This window comes from Chenopodium album, chromosome 13 (assembly GCF_948465745.1).
Source record: "Chenopodium album chromosome 13, dcCheAlbu1.1, whole genome shotgun sequence".
NCBI lineage: Eukaryota > Viridiplantae > Streptophyta > Magnoliopsida > Caryophyllales > Amaranthaceae > Chenopodium > Chenopodium album.
In genome coordinates this window covers 43,442,601-43,464,013 of record NC_137846.1, presented here as the reverse complement: position 1 = coordinate 43,464,013, position 21,413 = coordinate 43,442,601, and the positions used below count along the sequence as shown (strand labels likewise).

The 21,413-nt window shown below is 31.9% G+C and overlaps 1 protein-coding gene across 1 annotated transcript; it reads left to right on the top strand.

Moving 5' to 3' along the window:
• Positions 1–15,176: 15,176 nt before the first annotated feature.
• On the top strand, positions 15,177–21,188 carry LOC145574787 (organic cation/carnitine transporter 7-like). Its single transcript, XM_081632645.1, has 6 exons — positions 15,177–15,310; positions 16,904–17,172; positions 18,626–18,863; positions 19,462–19,987; positions 20,077–20,279; positions 20,699–21,188. The coding sequence occupies exons 2-6, from the start codon at positions 16,904–16,906 to the stop codon at positions 20,948–20,950; spliced, it is 1,488 nt and encodes a 495-aa protein (XP_081488771.1). The 5' UTR covers positions 15,177–15,310; the 3' UTR covers positions 20,951–21,188.
• The last annotated feature ends 225 nt before the right edge of the window (positions 21,189–21,413 follow it).

Sequence of the window (21,413 nt, the reverse complement as noted above, 5' to 3'; positions counted from 1 at the left end):
TAATTAGATTATTAAATAAGAGCACCCACAATGGGTGATTCAAGACCCTCCCGACACCACTTTTTCTCCTGTTTTGAGGTAGTCTACAATTGTGAATGGTGACTCATGAGGTGAGACTCCTCTCTCTTTCAAGTCACTAACCGCCTCGGCATACACGAGCCCAATGACAAAAAAGAAAATGACAAGTGGCAAAATATTTTAATTTTCATTTATTTTCTACCCAAATTTAGCATAATGTATTTTGCATAGAGTATTAAAGAGAGTGAATTAATAAAATATAAAACGGAAGGGATATCAATATAAAAGTGATGCATTTAAAAAGACGGTGAGAATACTAATCTATAGTCACGGCATATTTGTATGTGCTTGTGTGCGGCAAGGGGTGAAATTGTGGGTCCAAAATGGTGTTGGTGGCAAGCATAATTTGTGGCAAACAAAAAAAAATCTTGGGTCCTAAGCGCATTTTGCGGCTAAAATACGAGGAAGAATTTTCATAAGAAAAATGAATATGCTTTTTTAAGAAAAACAACAATGGATGACTGCATCATTTGCCTGGCTTTGTTCTTTGAATTTATGAGTAACAATTAAACATAAGTTCTAAATTCGACAACTAAATAAACTAAATACAACAATCAATTTTATTTCATTACGTATCTTTCCTAAAATATTCTTAACTAATCCACTTTTTTAAAATAATTAATTAATCCATATAGGTCATCACTTGATATTTGTTGAACGAACTTAAATTAATTTAATTGAACTGAAATTGTTTTTACTGAAAATTAATGTAATTTTGACCACATTTTATGATTTATACAATTAAAATAAATTAACAAGTTTGGTTCTATTAGATTCTCCTACTTATAAATATTTCAAATATCAACTTTTTATAAAATTTACTTAAACATAGCCGAAGTTATTAATGGTCAAATATGTTTATTAGAGACCGTGCAAATGCAAAGTGAGTTGAACTTTCAGGAACGAAGGGAGTGTATTTCTTGAACTTAAAAACTTTTTGAAATTAACTTATTTTTAATAGTACTATATTATTTTTACTAAGTAATACCTTTTTTTTTTTTTTACTGATTCGCTAATATATTTGTTCTTTGAAAGCATTGAATTTTATTGAACTAAATTTATTTTGTTATACATAGTACTTAACTTATGTTTACTATACTTAACTTATTGTCTTTGTTAATTTTATGTTAAATTTATTGAATTGAAAATATTTTGCACTCAAATTAAATTATTTTATTGAAATTACTTGTCTAGCATGAATTGCATAAGGTCTTAAAAGTTAGAATATATAATTTAATTTCTTGCAAAGCTAAAAGTGTGTTTTTTTTTTCTTTTCTTTAAGCTATGGTCTGTTTTGTAGGAGTTTATAGGTACTATATGCGGAAAAACATGAATCATATTCATAAGCACCTATCCCAAGATCGCATGTATAACACATAAGACACATAATCATACCTTTGAAGCATGATCTCCACGTAACTATTCAACTGGCAAATCAAGGAGAGAACAACGCCCCAAGCGTTGCTCCTCTACTTAGTCCACGGGATTCGAACGAGCCATCCACCAATACTAGATTAGTCGAGTGAAGGGGAAAACCACGATCACCACCTTTAATGAACTAAACTGACCACCACGAACCACCACAACCGATGCCCAGGGGAGGAGAGAGTCGTGAAAGAGAGAGAGGAGTTTGAAAGAAGCTGGTTTCGTCTTTGCTAATTAGGGTGTAACACCCTAGAAATTCCTTTCCTTTAAAATACTCGTTTTGCCCTTTTTAAAACTCAAAATAGGAAAATCTAAGATATTACCGTCACCGTAAAAACGGCTAAGGAAATTATCAAAGACACACAGCGGAAGACTATTTTTAAAACCATTCAAAATAAGTTAACTTAAAAGTCAACCAAACGAAAGTAGAGTCAAATGAAAACAACCTACAACTTGGAACCATTATAGGTCCTTATTAAAACTAAATAAGACTTGTAAACCTTTGCATTAGTCTCACAAGCATAATAATATTATAATCAATAAAGCAATAAATTACATCATAGTCTTATGGAAACTAAACATGATTCGCTCTTCACTCATGTCCACCATGAATATGCTTCATCACCTGAAAAGCTCCTCTCTACTTGTCCCCACTACTCGCCATTAGAAATGGGTCGTTGTAGGGCCAAAGTAAAGACAAGGCCAAACAAATACACAAACACACAATCAACAAAACTGAGTACGTAAGCATAAATAAAACACACTAACATGCTTTCACCCTTTCATCACACAACTTACCTTGTTGCACCTGTATACAAGCATACAACATATAACATGACCCTCAAATAAATAACTAATTTATTTATTCATCTTGATTACGCATCGAACGGGTTTTCCCCTAATCTGCCCCAATAAAGGGGTACTGAATCGGGAGCTAACCGTGGCAGTATAAAAGAACCACTCGTAAATGGCGGAATTCCTGCACATAATAATAAAAGTAAAATACAGCGTCCTGTACTCCCAGTAAAAGTTATGGTTAAATATAAAACCCCATAACTCCCCCCATATGTTCATAATCAAGGTATATACGTTCCAAGAGTTTTGGTGCGTAATCTCTTTCACTTTATGTTATTTACATATTATTAGACTTGGTGATGACTCTCAAACCATAACACAATCAAACATTATTTTAATTATTCAAACAATCAAACATACCAATTTAATTATTGAATAATTAGTGACCACATAATATATAATGTTGAACCCCTTTTAAATCCACCTTGGTGTCAAAGACACCTTAAACGCATAATGCGCCACAAATCCTATCCCTCGGTGTTGAAAACACCTTAAGTGCACTAAGGCACCAAAAATATAATTTATTCCTCGTGTACAAAGACACTTAAATAGCTCATTCCTCATACTTATAGCATCAATAAAAATTATATGAACCATAATAAAATTCTTTTTCAATATTCCAAACCAAATTAAACATCTAGTTTAATTAAACATGCTCATTATCATGTCAATAATAAAAGTGTGGTCCATATACAACATGCCAAATTAACTATTTCCAATCACCAATCCAATAAATAATTTATTTCAACCAAACATGATACACAAATAATTCCCCAAAACCATTCTCAATTCAATCATTCCAATTCAAATCACCAATCTCATTTCAATTCAACCATTCCAACCAATTCCTAGCATGACACTAACTTGGAATCACTCAAGTAAATCCTAGCATGTTTCTACACGCTTAATAAATTTTCGAGTACGCGTACGTAACTCAAATAAGCTCTTAAAATAGCCGAGTACATTACAACAATTCACGAATCAAGTCTCCTACCTAAAGGGACAATAATACTATATTAATTACCCTTGTATACACAATTTCCAGCAACATAAACTCACTTTAAACAACTTAAATTAAATCTAAAAATTATTTAAAAACAACTTAATTAGTCTCTCTTTCAATGGGTAATTAAACCCTTTTATTAAAATCACAATTCTACTATTTTAAATAAAATTCCAGCAATAATGCTTTGTTAAAAACTCCTTAAAAACTCATCAAAATCATATCTTTATACTTGGTTAACGATCAAAATTAATGGGTATTCAAAACCCCCAAATCAATTTGTGTAAGAACCCTAAAAATCATAACTTTATAAACTTTAAAACCCTAACTTAATGAATTATAAAATCTGAAAATTAAAACCCAACTAAATAATATGGAATTACACTTTTTAATCATTAAAACATGATTTTGATACTAATTAAACCAATTTTGAACAATAAAAACCAAGATCAAACTAAATAACAGAGCAAGAAAACAAAGAGAGAGAAAAGGAGGGTGTCACGATGGCGGGCCGATTGGTGTACGCCGGCTGCCGGCTGGAGGTCGCCGGCGTGGTGATGTGGCGGCAGTAGGAGGTGGGGGTGGCAGCGTCCTCCATGAACCCCCCCCCCCCTTTTGCTTTCACGTACAAATAAAGAAAAGGAAAAGAAAAGTAAGGGAAAAAAATAAGTAAAGAAAAGGAAAAAGGAAAAGAATAAGAAAAGAGAAATAAGGAGGAGAAATAATTACCTTGACCAATTGACTTTTTGTGTTGGAAATTTTGGGGATTGAAGGAATATTTATAGTGTAGAGTAGGTTAGGGTAAATTTTGGGCTTATGAGAATTATAGACTTGGATGATGAAAAAGTTGGCCCAAATATAAAAATAGGATGATTGGTTTTATTATGAAGATGGGCTACATTTGGATTAAATACTTATTAACCCAAAAATTAAACCTTGTATTATTTAAATCCCATAAAAATAATTTGACTAACAAATTATATTTTACAAATAAATAAATAATTTATAAAATACATTAAAAATACGAGGTATTTCATAGGTTTTCAACTTAATAATAAAATTGTTCTATTTAATTTCCTAGGCACAAAGTCTACTTATAATTATGTTATAATTAGACTAGGTTAGGAAGCCCGAAACCTCTCCAAACCCTCCTTATGGCCATCCATGTTAGGGGATGAGGCCCATCATGGGTCTCGTCCTCTCATGCTCGATCTAGGCCCTTTGTGTGACCTTATAGGATCCTTCCAATTGGCTTTGGCCTATTTTACTAGCCCAAAAATCATTAGTACCTCTAGCTATGATATAACGACGACCCAAATGAACGAACTTAATTATCTCCATAATTTGATCCATTCATATATCTAGTAATTGCACATGACGAAAACATAAATCCTTCATGTTCACCTGATTTTTACTAAACAAAAATTATTTTTGTCAACCTATAATTATTTTTTCTAGAAACTAGGCCATGTTCTCTGCACCTTATTTTTTATGAATTGAAAGTATTTTTATTGAAATTAAATTATATTTACTGAACATTCACAACATGTCATAGACTTATAAGTGTGAATGAATAACTCGAAATGACAAGACGACAATGGCTGTGCAGCCGGTGATTTACCGACCCTTCCAGAATCAATTCACGAATCAACTAAAAGCCCCTCTGAGAATTGCTACTGTAATACCCCGTATTTTTAATGTATTTTTATATATTATTTATTTATTTGTAAAATATATTTTGGGTCAAATTATTTTATTATGGGATTTAAATAATATAAGTATTAACATTTGGGTCAATAAGTATTTAATTTAAATGTAGCCCATCTTCACAATAAGGTCAATCATCCTATTTTTACAATTTAGGCCAACTATTTTATTATTCAACGCCATAATTTTTATAAAGCTCAAACCTACCCTAAACAACCCTATGCTATAAATACTCACTCAGTCCCCAAAATTTTTCCACCTAAAAGGTCAAATGGTCAAGGTAAACAACTTTCCCCTTTTCTTTTTCTCTTTTTCCTTTCTTTTTCTTTTTTTCCCCTTTCTTTTCCTTTTCTTCTTTGTTTCACGCAACAGCAGCTAGGACCACCGCCACTGCCACCACCTCGCTGCTGTCGCTGCTCCACCGCAGCCGTCCGCCGACGCCGCTGTAGTCTCTGGCCAGCAGCGTCAGGCCGCCAACCACCCCCTTTGGCTTGGTTCCTTTCTTCCTCCTCCTTTTCCTATTTTTATTTATTAGTTTAGTTTTGATTTTTATTGGTTTCAAAATGATTAATCTAGTATCAAATCATGTTTTAATTGATTTAAAGATATAATTTCAGATTATTATTATGATTATTATTTTCAGATTTTGATATGTTTAAAGTTAGGGTTTTTAAAATTATTAAAGACTTGATTTTTAGGGTTCTTTTATAAATTGATTTGGGGGTTTTGAATACCCATTAATTTTGAGTATTACCCAAGTATAAAGATATGATTTTGATGAGTTTTTAGGGGAGTTTTAATCAAATATTGTTGCTGGAATTTTATTTAAAGTAGTAAAATTGTGGTTTTATGAAAAGGGTTTAATTACCCATTAAAGAAGAGATTAATTAAGGGTTTTACTATAATTTTTAGATTATTATAAGTTGTTTAAAGTGAGTTTAAGTTGCTGAAAATTGTGTATACTAGGGTAATTAATATAGTATTATTGTCCCTTTATGTAGGAGACTTGGTTCGGGAATTGTTGTAGAGTACTCTGCTATTTTAAGATCTTATTTGAGGTACGTTCGCGTACTTAGCATAATTTTATTGATGTAGTAGCATGCTAAATGTGTTTAATTGATTACAAGTAGTATCACGCTAGATTTGGAATGAAAATTATGAATTGGTTGTTGTTAGTGATTGAATAATGAGGCATGATTTATTTGTGATGGATTATTGGTTGGAAAATTATAGTTTGGAGTATTGTATATGAACCACATATTTATTTGTGGCATGTTAGAGAGCATGTTTAATTAAACTAAGTGTTTAATTTGGTTTAGAATATCAAAATGGAATTCTATTATGGTTCATATAATTTTTATTGATGCTTTAAGCATGAGGAAGGAGCTATATAAGTGTCTATGTACACGAGGAATAAATTGTATGTTGGCGCCTTAGTGCACTTAAGGTGTTTTAATACCAATGGATAGGATTTGTGGCGCTTTATGCATTTAAGGTGTCATTGGCACCGAGGTAGAATTAAAAAGGGTTCAACATTAAATATTATGTGGTCACTAATTATTCAAGAATTAAATTGGTATATTTGATTGTTTGAATAATTATTGTTGATTGGATGATTATGGTTTGAGATTCATTACCAAGTTTAATAATATGTAAATAACGTAAAGTGAAAGAGATTACGCACCAAAACTCTTGGAACGTATATACCTTGAGTATGAACATATGGGGGGAGTTATGGGGTTTTATATTTAACCATAACTTCTAATGGAGTACAGGACGCTGTACATTCCTTTTATTATTATTATTATGCGCATGAATTCCGCCACTTACGAGTGGTTATTGATTCTGGCACGGTTAGCTCTCGTGTCAGTAACCTTAATTTATTGGGGGAGGTTAGTGGGAAACCCGTTCGATGCGTAGTCAACATTAAATAAATTATGTAGTGGTCTAGCGAGAAGTTTTATTGAATGTTGTATGCTTGAAAAACAGGTGCAACAAGGTAAGTTGTGTGTTGATAGGGAATTGTATGCTAGTGTGTTAATTACGCTTATGTACTCAGCTTTGCTGATTGTGTGTTTTGTGTGTTTGTTGGCCTTGTCTTTATCTTGGCCCTATGATGACCCATTTTTAATAGAGAGTAGTGAAAATAAGTAGAGAGAAGCTTTTCAGGTGATGAAGCATATTCATGAATGGGCATGAGTGAAGAGCGAATCATGCTAGTTTCTATAAGTATATGATGTGTTTATTGCTTTGATTATTTATGACATTGTTATTATGCGTGACTAGCTAACGAAAAGATTTTGAATTCGGTTTGGTTTTAATAAGGGCCTATGATGGTTCCAAGTTGTAGGATGGTCTTATTTTATTTCGTTTGACTTTGGTTTTGACTTTACTTTCGTTGGTTGACTTTTCAAGTTGACTTGTTTTGAATGGTTTTGAAATTAGTCTTTCCGCTGTGTGTCTTTGATAGTTGCCTTAGCCGTTTTCACGGTGGCGGTAATATCTTAGATTTTCCTGTTTTGAGTTCTTAAAAGAGCAAAACAGGTATTTTAAAGGGAAGGAATTTATAGGGTGTTACAACTACCTATTGCAAAGCGGGGGCTGCTGTACTATAGTAAATTCACGCCACACCAGCTTTGGTCTCTGGTTTGATGGTTGTACGTGCTAAAAATCTGGTACATTCCGTTTTGTTTCCCATCCCAGCCTTTCGCAACAGTTTAGGTTTACTTCTTTTGTTAGGTCTCAGTCAAATTATCTTATAGGTACTGTAGAAAGTCGGGATTGTCACTATTCGCGATTGAGAAAACCGAATTCGCCCCAACCTCGAATTCGGATTTTCAAAGGACGTGACCCCCAACCCACGGGGGGAGCACAGCCACAGCGGAGGAGCAAAGCTACGACCACTTTTGAAAAAGGGCATTTCCAGCACCAGGAACATCTAAGATTTAGATGTTTCCTTTACTCATAATTAGGATCGGAAGAACCTCTCATTCGAATTCAGTGCTCTCCGAATCGTGCGGGAGGGTTTCCCATCACATGGCTCACTCGGGGATAAAAAGGGGGGGTGAACCCCCTTCTCCTTCTTGGCGATCAATGCAATCTGACTGGAATGATCGAATCGATTCACTCTTGATTGATCGAGATTGGGTTGGTGTTCATGGTCAATTCTGAGGGTAATTGTCTTCTAGAAATCACTATCAAATCCTCTAATTTAGAACATGTTCCTGCTGATTAGGCAGCCTCGAAATGGTTCAATGGTCACTTACGATTCCCCGTGTCCCCCCGTGTGGTGATGACACGGAGGCAAAAAAGAGGATCCACTGTCATAAAATAAGAGCACTTTGCTCTGCCCATTCACAAGGACTCGATTCTATGCTCTCCATATCTTTCTTTGGTTGAGTGGTATGTATTTCCGCGGTGCCTGTTTTTCCTAAACTTGAGATAATGGATGTAATCCAAAAAAAGATTCAGAAGTTGTTGTTAATAATCTTTTATTAAATAGCATTCAATTAAACAAAAAGAGCGGAGAGTGGTTGTCTATCCAACTTTATCGTTATTAAGCTGCAAAGAGCGGTGTCGGGTTTATACATGAAAGTCTAAGGGGAAAACCCAAGTAGTTTGAAAGCCCTTGGTCCTTGGTGCCAATGCAGAATAAGCAGTCTTGGGGAAAGCCGCAAGCACCATGAGGGGAGTTTCGGGAACAATTGGATTTGGAAGTTCACCCTTACCCTATAGTATAGTAGACTTTATTTTCCCTATCTAAGATTCAAATTATTTTACAAAACCCTATATATATATATATATATATATATATATATATATATATATATATATATATATATTAATTCTCTATCACTTTTACCATAGATTACTTAGAAATGTATGAAAAACTAATTTTTATCATGAAGTATGTTGTTAAATATGTATTAATATAAAGTGTCATAATATCAACTTTTGTAAAGGTCATACTAGTGCATTGACATATATATTAAATTTGATTATGTCAATTAAGAGGGAGTATATTTGTTCTTTAAAGCTATAATATTTACTGGTTTCAAAAAAAAAAAAAAAGCTATAATATTTACTAATTAAAACTTTTATTTACTACACTGAACCATTTTTTTTTCTAAACTTAAAGTTCTTTTACAGAAATTAAATTATTTTAACTAAATGTTATTTGTTTAAGATGGAGAGAGCAGAGCCTCAAATTATTATTACTAAAGGTAAATTATTCTTGCTAAAATTATATTATCGGTTAAAATTATTCTTGCTAAAATTATATTACTGGTTTAATTTTATTTTATTTTTTATTTATTTATTTATTTATTTATTACTATAGCTTATTTTTTAATTCACTATTATATTATATACTTCCTCCGTTCTTTAATATTGCACCATAATGATTTTTATACTACACGCTCTCCTTTAATTATCTATTGGGACTTATATGTAAGGAATTAAATATTCATGTGAATCTTTTTAGAATTGTCTTAATTTCTACTTTCAAAATCAACTTTTTATTATTTAATTCATTAAGTTTTAACGCCTATTCTATTCATCTTATTTTCAATTATTTCAAGTTTAATAAGTTCAGATAAGTTTAGTTAAGTTCAAATAAATTTAGTAAAGTTCAGATAGGTGTATTTCATGAAAAGGAATTAATGATAATGGTTACCCAAGTTCAAATTACAAATAAGATAAGTTTTAATAAGGTGTAATAAGTTCAGGGTAAGTAAAAATCGGGTGACACCATTAAACATACTAAGAATCAAATTTGTGCATTGACAAACATGAAAGTCAATATGGTATAGTATCATTAAAAAAAATAGAGGATATAATTCGTATGTTTTTTTTTTTAATGTTATTGATTTTTACTGATTAATTAAAACTTATTTTTACTTAGCTGAACTTATTTTGTTGAACTTAACTTATTTTATTGCATAAATCGAGCTTATACCATGTTCTCTTCATGATTATTGTCAAATTGAGATCATTTTTGCCAAACATATATTAATTTTTCTAAAATTAATTACTTCCTTCATTCTATATCAGCTTGTTTGCCAATATATGTGTGTAACGTCAAACAATAATATCTTCAATAATGTACAACAAAAAATTATTAAAATTAATATTTGGAAAACAGACTTTGAGACGAATCAAAGAAAATCTTACTCGACTATGTTTTTTTTTTTCCTTCATGATACAATTCAAAATGAAATCAAAGTAACTTATGTGAATAGTGGGGAGAGTGAAAATTTATAAACTAAATTGGAACAAATGAGGAAGTATTTTTTTTTTTTTGAGCTTCAATTGTTTTATTGAACTTAAATATTTTTACTAATTAAAAATTATTTTAACTTATTCATCATTATAATTTTTTTTTCTTAATAAGAGTTATTGATTTTTATTGATTTAAATTTAGTTATCTGTCGAAATATCAAATTGAACTTATATTTACTAAACTTAGTTTATTTTAATGTTTTTTTTATTATTTTTTTTCCTTTCCATGTTGATGAAAATCTATAGTTAAAGTTTGGCTTTATAATAAAAACATTTCAATTAAAATAAAGTCAAGATTTTTTTGAGGGGCTTCCATCGGATCTTGCCGGTGGTACGCCCCAGTCTAAATTTTTTTTACCATGGTTCCTCCATTCGAGAGGAACTTGTCTCCCTTGAAAGAAAGGGTTTTCTCTGCTTTGAAAGACAAGGTTTTTTCGATCTCCTACAAAAGACAAGGTTTTTTAATCTCTTTCGAAAGACAAGGTGCTTTCTGTGCTTTGAATAGTATCTGGTTATGCGGGACTACGATTGATATTGGTTACTCTGATTCAGGATAAAAAATTGTCACAAGAATTTTCTTACTCCAAAAATTACAAAGCAACGACGGATCCACTCAAAAAGTTGTATGAGACAACAAATCGAGAATATGCTGAATTGTTATATCTATGTAATTGGATTCATAGTCCTTCTCCAGTTAACTCTTGTTTCATTTTATTTTGTTAAATCTATTTTCTTTGTCGTTAATTATCAATTGTAGATGTCGTATGACTTTAATCAATGAAAATTAGTGTGCTTTAGGACTTCTTTCAAAAAATAAAAAATAAAAAATAAAGTTAAGATAAGGAGTAGCATTTGATTCCATATTAGATTAGTCGGAGGAGGATCAAGGAGTGGAGGGACCCTCCATCTCCCCAAGAGTGACTTATGTTCAATCCTCACCCACCCCTCCTGTAATAGGAGGGGCACCCCCGTATCTCACTGTGCAAATATATATATATATATATATATATATATATATATATATATATATATATATATATATATATATATAAAAGGTCTTAGCTAGCTTGTTTTATTCATCTTATTTTAAAGGAAATTTTTTCAGCTAATGGCTAAAATTCAAATAAGATCAGTTATGATAAGAGCTAATAAGGGTTTACACAAGTTTTATCTATAACAGCTAATATGAGTTCTAATGAGATCGAATAAGTTAAGTTTAAGTAATAAGTTCAAATAAATAAAAATTGATAAGCAAAGCTCACCCGAACTATAGAACAAAAATATTTGATTTAATAAATAGTTAATTATCTATTTGTAATAATAATAATAATAATAATAATAATAATAATAATAATAATAATAATAATAATAATAATAATAATAATAATAATAATAATAATAATAATAATAAAACAGAAAAACTTGTGTGAACCTGATTCACAATAATATTATTGTGGACCCGAAGTTCTACACGTGCGTAACTGGCTTTGTATTGAATATAGTGACCCTAATATTAAATATAGTAATTTTAATTTTAACATAGTAACCTTTAATAAAATTTGTGTGATTTTTAATATTGCTGCAAACCTGAAATATGACATTATGATCCTAAATTTAACTTAGTGACCTATATTATTCATATTGACTATTATTTTAAAATTTTCATTAAAAAAATAATCTCTTATGACCTTTATAAAAACACAATCACTTTTATTTTAACATAGTGACTTTTTTTTTTTTATATGAAATAAAACGACTATAGTAACTTTTTTTTTTTTTTTTTGAAATAAAACGACTATAGTAACTTTTCTATTAGTGGTCCACAATAAATAAATGTGAAATAGGTCTATTTAAGAGTTTGGATAAAAAAAAAAAAAAAAGGTTAATTATGTAGGTGAATCCATGGTTAAAAATATCAACCTTGTAGCAGTACAAGTAGTCAAATTGCTTTTGGCTGTTGGTTTATTGTTGTAGCCTTTTCAATCATGATGACATCTCTTGATTTACAATAATTATAACGAATTATGGGTGATGATTAATTCGTGCCATGAGAAAGAAGAGAAGATATTATTAAAGTTTTTTTTGGTAACTTTTTTAGTTAGTTTTTTTTTTTTAAAATATTATTTTATTTTGTGATATGTGGAATAGATAAAAATATTGACTGTGATTTTTTGGTAGTCTACCCGATTTATCGTTGGGCTAATCCGGATTCGGGATCAATTTTGGGTAGTTATGTTCTAGTCCCTTTTCAATTGTTGTTGCGGAGATCGAATACGGGTCTTTCCTACCAAGTGTAGTCTCAATTACCATTACACCAACAACTAATTGGTATATTGACTGTGATTATCGCGAAGTTTATTACTTTGTATAGTTAATACTAACATGATTGATTATTTAGGAAGAATTATTGCTTACGTAAAAAAGGTAACGTTATTTAATAAGAGATGGCATTACGCACGGGTCTTCATTGTCCGATATAGACATCAAAACAAATCTGAATCTATCGCACCTATTTTCATTTTGTATTTTTGTGGTTCATTTGACTTAGGTTTTAAAGATGCCAATTTACTTGCATTTTCACAAATAGTAATTTGTAATTTTGGATTGGTTTCTCAATTAGGTAAAACATAACATACAGTTTGTGGTTTGTTTGATACAACTTGTTTTACAGTGTTATTTCTAATTTGATCATAAGAGTAAAATTTTGGCGAATTTTTGTCGAAATTCTTCAAAATTTCTGTCGAGACTAACAAGATTAAATTAATAGAGAGACAATATAATTGTTGTTTGGTTTGCTTCGCTTATTCATCAAATTTATATAGGTACAATATTTTTTTTTAGTTTTTCCCTTTTTAATAAGTAATGGGGTGAGTTGACTCACCCAATACATTTTGTTTCTAAGAACTTGTAGATTAAGTTGAAAATACATTTTTTTTTTTTTAATTCCGTATATTCACACATTGATTGATTATATTGACCCATGTTGAATAACTTCTTAACGCGGTCATACACATTAGTGTTTCTTTACATATAATGCATCAAAATCTTAAAATAACGACTCTTGTTGATTTCTGATAACTACAACTTTGATTAATTAGAAGAGCTATAAATAAGATTTTTTTTTTTCTTCTAATACTGAGTAGTCTATTATGACAATTGCCAAATATTTCTCTTTTACAGTGTATTATTTTATTTTTAACTCTAATGATTGCATACATCATTTGTGAATAAAAAAACTCTTACATTATTAGCACGTAACATGGGGTTATTCACCTAACAGTTTAACACCACTAAATTATCAAAACATAGGCCATGTTTGGGAGAAAGCTTATTGGGGGTATATTAGCTTATTTGACTAACTTTAGCTGATTGACTAGTCAAACAAGCTAATACAAGTGTTTGGTAGTAAGCTTATTGAAAGAGCTTATTCCACTAAATAAGCTCTTTTTGAAAAAGCTCATTTTAGGAGCTTTTTCAATTAGCTTATTCATTAATTATTGTGAAATGACACTTATAACCTCATTTAATTTAAAATCCTATCTAAACTACCTACCCCACAATTAGCTTATTGGTCATTTCACATGCTCAATCACCTTTAAGCTATCAGCTATTTACCAAACACTTTTATAAAATCAGTTAATACAATAAGTTAGTCAAATTAGTTAATAAAATCAGCTAGTCAAAATCAGCTAACTCAATCAGCTTCAGCTTTCAGTTTTCAGCTTTCAGTTTTCAGCTTTCTCCCAAACAAGGCCATATTCTTATTTGAAATATATGTTGGATTCATCTCTACTCTTTTCAATATCAAATTAAAGCTCAGCAGCTTTTACCATACAAGTAAAACAATTAAAAAAATTATCATTTGAAAATTTGTTAGAATTGTTTTAATGTATATGCTACTTCAAAAACATCAATTGATTTGGATGTTTATTTCTATATACTAGGAACTAAATTAATCAAAAGTCAAATTTGTGTCTTGGGTACATTGAATAGTACAAATTGATCGGCAATGTGAGGATGGAAGGAGGTCAATCTTAATTAAAAGTTACTTTTAATGATTATTACTATATACTATCTTGCACCTTTTGAAGACCTTAATTTCCAACTAGAGGTGATTCAATGCATCGACTTAATAAAAAAATTGCGAGTTTGAGCAACCTTAATATATTATTTAGTTCAAAACTTGATTTCGGCCTAAAAAAAGCTCGAAAAGCTCGTTTTGGCCCATCATTGTTTTGCAGGTCTTGGGCACAAAATTTTGTACTAAGGCTTTGCCTGACTCGATTATTTTATCGCACCTTCTTCAAATCCACCTCATACAATACTTAACAATCACTAGTACTTATCTCACCATATTGAACTACAGAAAGATATAAGTACATTATTTTCTTAGTCTATGATTCCTTCATTATCTCCATATTAAACATTTCACAAAAGTTGCATCAAAAGCTCCTGCAATACAGAGTTATAATCACTTCACATACTCCACTAATTGACAGCCAATAACTGCCCCAATCGCTGATAGATGACAGCTACTGTAACGACTAACAACTATTGAAAAATCAAAAACTAACTGTTACAATTACTAATTTTGCCGAACAGGGCCAACTAATTTTCCCAATAGAGCTCTACATTAGAAATTACTAGATCAATTTAGAAATAAGTAAATCATAATAATTGTTGTTTGAAGGGGCGACAAATAGGAAAAACCCACATGACATAAACGAAAAGATACCACCAATCCAACGTTTTTTCTCGAATAATAATAATTGAGATTTGGGATCTTCCCCACTAAACTAGGCCTTTTAAATCCAAACAAAAATAATTAATAAAAAAAAAAAAAAACATCAAAACTAGTATAAGAGTGCCACATAGCCTCCTGCTTGCTTTTCACCTCTGCGTCTGTTTCAGCCGTTAAAATTTATCCCCATCACCAAAAAACTTCAACAATTTCATACCCAGGTTTGTTTTTTCATGTTAATTTTCAAATCTATAGTACTAATTTTGTGTTCATTCTTTTAATTAATTAAATTGCTTGCAAAATTATTATAATATGTACAGTTAATTATACAAGCAGGGTTCTTGTTTGCATAATTTATCCTTATAATTATGGGTTTATTTTGCCCTGTTTCTGCTACTTTTTTTTTTTTTTTTTTTTTTTGACTTTAATTTTAAATTCTGGGTTTTAGATTAATTGAATTTTTACTACATGGGTATTGTTTATTTTAATTTTTTAATTTGACCTTGAATTGGGTTTTGTTTATGGGTTTAATTATAATCTGATATTGCTAAAAATTTCATCTTTATTGCTTAGGATTTTTAAAAATAGTATTAATACTATCTAATCATCTCATATGTGGAAGGAATCAATTTAATTATTGTGGGATTGCAGGAAATTCCATGTTTTTGAGGAGGTTTATTGCTAATCTTCTCTCATATGGGTAAATTAACTTCTGTCACAAATGCTTCTGGATCTTACATGATGTTGCTAGTTTTGTATGATACGGAGTATAAGTTGATTTTGTTCTTATGATTGAAATTTCGAGTTTTTGAAATCAATTATGATCGAATCAATTATTTGATGATATGATGGTGGTAGATTATAGTCAATGTGCCTGTTTCTTGCAGAACTTAACTTCTTTCATAATCTGGGAAAAAAAAATCAAACTTGTTTTGATGTACGAGTACCTTTATATTGTACAACTGGCTACGTTGACCGTCAAGCAAACTGATAAACTCCTCATTTTTTGTTGGTTTCATTTTTGTAGTTTGAGACTAATTTCATTAATCATCTTGCTTCATATTTTTTATTGCTTACAATAAAGAGCACTGCCAAGAACTAGTCCTATGACATAATTCCTGCGACTATGTGTTTGCATTGTAATTCGCGGTTCATCCTTAATACGGAGTAATTGTCATTTAACTGTTTTTTCTTGTTCCATGTGAACTTGTCTCTTGGATATCAATGCAATATTACCTTTTGCTTTTGACTACCTATGAAATATTACTTGCGAATTGTAGATATGAATAAGATAGCAAATACTTTTTTTTTTTTGTATGATCTACATCTTATATGATGCATACAAAGTATTAAGATATGGATTGTGTGGTTGTCTTTCATGTAAAAAGTTTTTTCTTGTCACATGTGAAAGTGATAAAATGCTACCTTCATGTTATTGTGCGCTTGTTTCAAAATTATTATCTTGATTTGTTCCAAAGGGCTGCTGTATGGTGTGATTAATATTTTCGAGTATCAGTTGATGTCATTGTTTGGTAAGTGACTTTTGATGAAAAGGGTAGTTTGGGGATACCAATTAAATATACAGTACTTTATATTAGTTGTATTTATATGTAGAATAAATGTGATCTGAAGATGTTTATCGCGTTCTATGATGGCTAATTCCTTTCTGTTGAAATGTTTATTGCATTTCTATAGTGGCATTACGAGCAATTAAGCTATAAATTACTTATGTACCTAAAATCATGTGGGACTTACTGCATTTTTGGCTCTATGGAATACTTTTTAAAACAATTTTATCGTTGTTTGTCTTTTAGATGGCGGATCGGATGGAAATGTATAGCATGGATGACGCTCTTCTAAGCTTAGGTTTTGGGAAATTCCAATCCTTGATTCTACTTTATGCTGGACTAGGATGGATTTCAGAAGCAATGGAAGTGATGATTCTTTCGTTTGTTGGACCAGCAGTACAGACTGAATGGAAACTTTCTTCAGAGCAAGAGAGCCTTATCACAACTGTAGTGTTTGCAGGCATGCTTGTTGGAGCATATTCTTGGGGTCTTGTTTCAGATAGATATGGAAGAAGGTACACAATGAGCACTTAAACGCAATCTGAATTCCTCTTCCTTTCATGCAATGTTCTTTAAACTCTTATCCCCTTGAATAGTCCAGAGTCTATTCACGAATCCTTCATAGTACTTCAAAAGGAAGAATACTTAAAAAAAAAGAGAGATAACAATATATAGAATGAATTTCATGAAACAGCCTAACATGCTTCTCCATGCTACTACATGTTGCTTGTCAGCTGTCTTTTGGTTACTTGAATTGTTTTTAGCTGCTTAAAGAAGATCGATTTTCTTGAACTGAATGATTAGTGATTAATAGGTTAGATTATTATTTTAGGTAGCATTACCTTTGTTTGCTGTTTTTTTGTGGAATCTGTAGCTTCAAATTTTCAAAACAGGAACTGTATTAAACTTGCACTGAAATTACTCACTTATTGTTGCCAATTGTTAAGTCTGGCTCCCAAAACTAATGGATCAGACACTAAATTCCTGTTCTAATTGTTTCACTACATGGTACTGTAGCAATTTGGCACTCTAGCAAATTGACAGGCTCTTAAGTGCAGGCACGAAAATTTCAACTTTTAATACTGTTCAAAGCAGCTCCCTAGTTCATACATTATTATTTTCTCAGCATATTTCATAGCATCATAAGCATTTTAATTCGTTGTGTGTAGGTAAATCAATAAAATTTTCTTAAGATGAATTTTTGCATGGCATTCTTGGTTATAGTGCCTGATCGTTCCTTGTCCTCCCTCTCCTTGGTTCTTTTGGCATTTTATGTATCTTCCTGTCTCTCCTCAAAAGCTCATTCCAACTTCCAATAATAGCTGAATAGTAATGTGCGATGTGCCTGAAAATTGAAAATTCATGTTGAATTCCCTTCAAATTTTCACCTTATCCTGAACCGTAGGTAACACATGTCTTGGACATTAGAAGTGATGCACTCATGTGTCATGTCCGACATCGCTTAATATTCGTTAGAAAATTATAGTATACAACAATTATATACATAAGTAGATTTCTGTATATGGAAAAAGAAACTATTCATATAACATTAGCAACCTTATACCAAAGGTGGGGTGTGGGGAATCCATATATACACATCCTTAACCTAGCTTGATAGAAGGTTAACATGAACATTTCCTCTATATAGAGAAACCTTTTCCCTGCAGTCTGAAACAACTATTCCTAATTGGCTTTTTCATTTGGTCTAGGCCTCTGGGCTTGAGCTGGCTCTTCCAAATCTGATAGTAAGCTGCATATAAAGTAGTTTACTTGATGCATCAGTACTTAAGGGTGGCAGAAGACAGAAGTACACCTGCCTGTACTTCATTGACGAACACTTTTTGAATAGCATTTACAATTCTCTCTCAAGATGGTGTTCTATGTTATTTTTTTTAAAATTTTTTTTTTCTCCCATAAACATTCCAAGTTTTTTTTGCTAAATGTGCTCTTTTATTTTTTCCCTTCCAGGAAAGGGTTTTTGGCTACAGCGATGATTACTTCCATAGCTGGTCTTCTAAGTGCAGTTGCTCCTAATTACATTACATTGCTAATATGCCGTTGTTTTGTTGGCATTGGTGTGGGAGGTGGTCCTGTATTATTAGCTTGGTTTTTGGAGTTTGTGCCTGCACCGAGGAGGGGCACTTGGATGATTATTTTCCAAGGATTTTGGACTATTGGCACAGTTATAGAGGCTGGCATAGCATGGGTATGTTACTGGCTTTTTTATGATTTTTGATGCTTTATATCTATGAAATTAAGTTCTGTATACTTATACCATTAGTTTTAGGAGAGTCTTGGGTTAAAAAGTGAGGTTCTAGGCAAAAAGTTGTTACCTACAATATCCAATAAGCCCTTGTCAATCGTCTGGAATGTCTTTATTTTCTTGTCTGCTACCTGTTGTGGATAGTTGGTTCAATAAGAACCTCAAGGATAAAGCTTCAAAAGCCATAGTTGCTAAGGCTACCTTAGTACTTTAAACTATTTTTTTGGTTATGTAGATGCTATTGGCTCAGTAATAGATCAACCGTTCTCTAGCCATCAAAAAATGTGGGACAGATTGCTTATGGTCACATTTGCTATTTTTATTTATTAATGATTATATTAACTTGTTTTGTAAAATAGTCTGGAAAGCACATTTACATGTAGATCTTCGTTGATATATAATTTATTTGATAATTCAGGCTGATATGTTGGCGGGTAATCAGTCCTACAATTATCAGCCACTGTGTAATTGTGTATACCACTAGCTGAATAGTGCTGCCTTCTTTTGAACTGACTTATGTCCTTTTTCATTTGTCTGGCAGATTGTTATGCCAAGGTTGGGATGGAGGTGGCTGCTTGCTTTCTCAGCAGTGCCCGCATTTCTTTTGCTTGTCTTTTATTTTGTGGTTCCTGAATCCCCAAGGTATTTGTGTCTGAAGGGTGACAAACAGGGTGCCATGCATATTTTGGAGAATGTAGCGAAATTTAATAAATCAGCGCTGCCAACTGGTGTTCTTTGCACTGATGTCGAAATTGAGCAGTTAAGTGGTGTTCCTCCAGAGCGTAAACCATTGTTACCAAGTGTGCAAGCAGGAGTTGCACCTCCTCCCAATCAGGATGATACTACCACGGGGATTATTCAATCATTATCAATGCTTCTTTCACCAAAATTAATTAGGTCAACTTTGCTCCTGTGGGTAGTATTTTTCGGAAATGCCTTTACTTACTATGGTCTTGTACTGTTGACCACCGAATTAAACAAGGACAGTACATGTTATCTAAGGAAAATTGGTTCACCAGATTCTGCAAATGTCAATTACAGAAATGTCTTTATTACTAGCTTTGCTGGTAAGTTTATTTTTGCCAACATAACATGATTAGCCTATCCTTTTTTAATTTTAAGGACACGACTAATGTGCTACTTTCTATTGCTGCAGAGATTCCGGGCGTTGTCCTAGCTGCTGTCATTGTTGATAGACTTGGTCGTAAAGGTTCCATGGCAGCTTTGCTCTTGTTAACTTTCGTCTTCATGTTGCCACTGATGCACCATCAGTCAGACGGTCTAACAACGGCTTTGCTCTTTGGAGCTCGAGCATGTATTATGGGATCCTTCACACTCATGTTTTTATATGCTCCAGAGGTAAGTCAGCGTAATATATGCTTATTTTCCTGCAATATTATATAGTAGTAGAATATTGCTTTTAAACTACACCCCAAAAGCTTTATTTCAAGCATTCTTCAAAATTTAAAAAAAGCTTTATCTTTAGCAATCAATACACCCCTGTTTAGAGGTTAAAGGGTAAATACCAAATATGGTAGTATGTGGAAATCGAACATAAAGTGGCATTCACTAAGTTACGCTGCATGCAAATCTTAACTAGGATGTTAGCCAAGGGCAGCAGCATCATATTACACTCCTGTTGCAATCTGCGAACCACTCTCCCTTCCCTTCCCTTCCCTCCTCTTGATGATTGCTAACTAAATGCACTATGAGTTTTCTTCTTTATATAATAAAACCAAGTGTATGATAAGATATATTTGTTGTACATTTCAATGCAGATATACCCAACAGTTGTTAGGAGTACCGGTGTTGGACTTGGGAGTTCGATGGCAAGAATTGGTGGAATGATTGCCCCAATCGTGGCTATTAGCTTAATTCATGGATGTCATCAAACTCTTTCCATTATCCTTTTCCTTGGTGTGGTATTACTTTCTGGTATCTGTGTCATGTTGTTTCCAATCGAAACCATGGGTCGGGAGTTGACTGATAGTTTTTTCGACAGTAGTACATATGAAAGGCTAGTTGCCTAAATCTACATGTAATCTATGTATTTCATCTCTTCTTCGTCGTGAAAGCCAATGAGGTCGTGGCCTAGTTGTCAAGACTGAGGTCTTGGACACATTAGGTTCCAGATTTCAATTTGTTGTCTTGTCTATCCTATTTATTCTATGGATCACTTTGTAATGAATTTTGATCTCTTTGTACTGATTTTTTACATCTATTATATCCAATAAAAAAGAAAAAGAAAGAATATCTTCGTTTTTAGTAGTAGAAGTGTTACCGATGAATGACTTGTTATGTTTTTTTTTATCTCCATTTGAATTTTGGAAATTTTTTCCAAGATTATGTTGTACTTAGAAATATCATAATTGATTTTTGAAGCCATAAATGAAAGGTTCATTGTCTCGAATTACAAGATCGAGACTCGAATAAAATATCATTTGTAAAATCAAAACAACTTTTGTTTTCTCCATTTTCATCTGCATGTTGCGT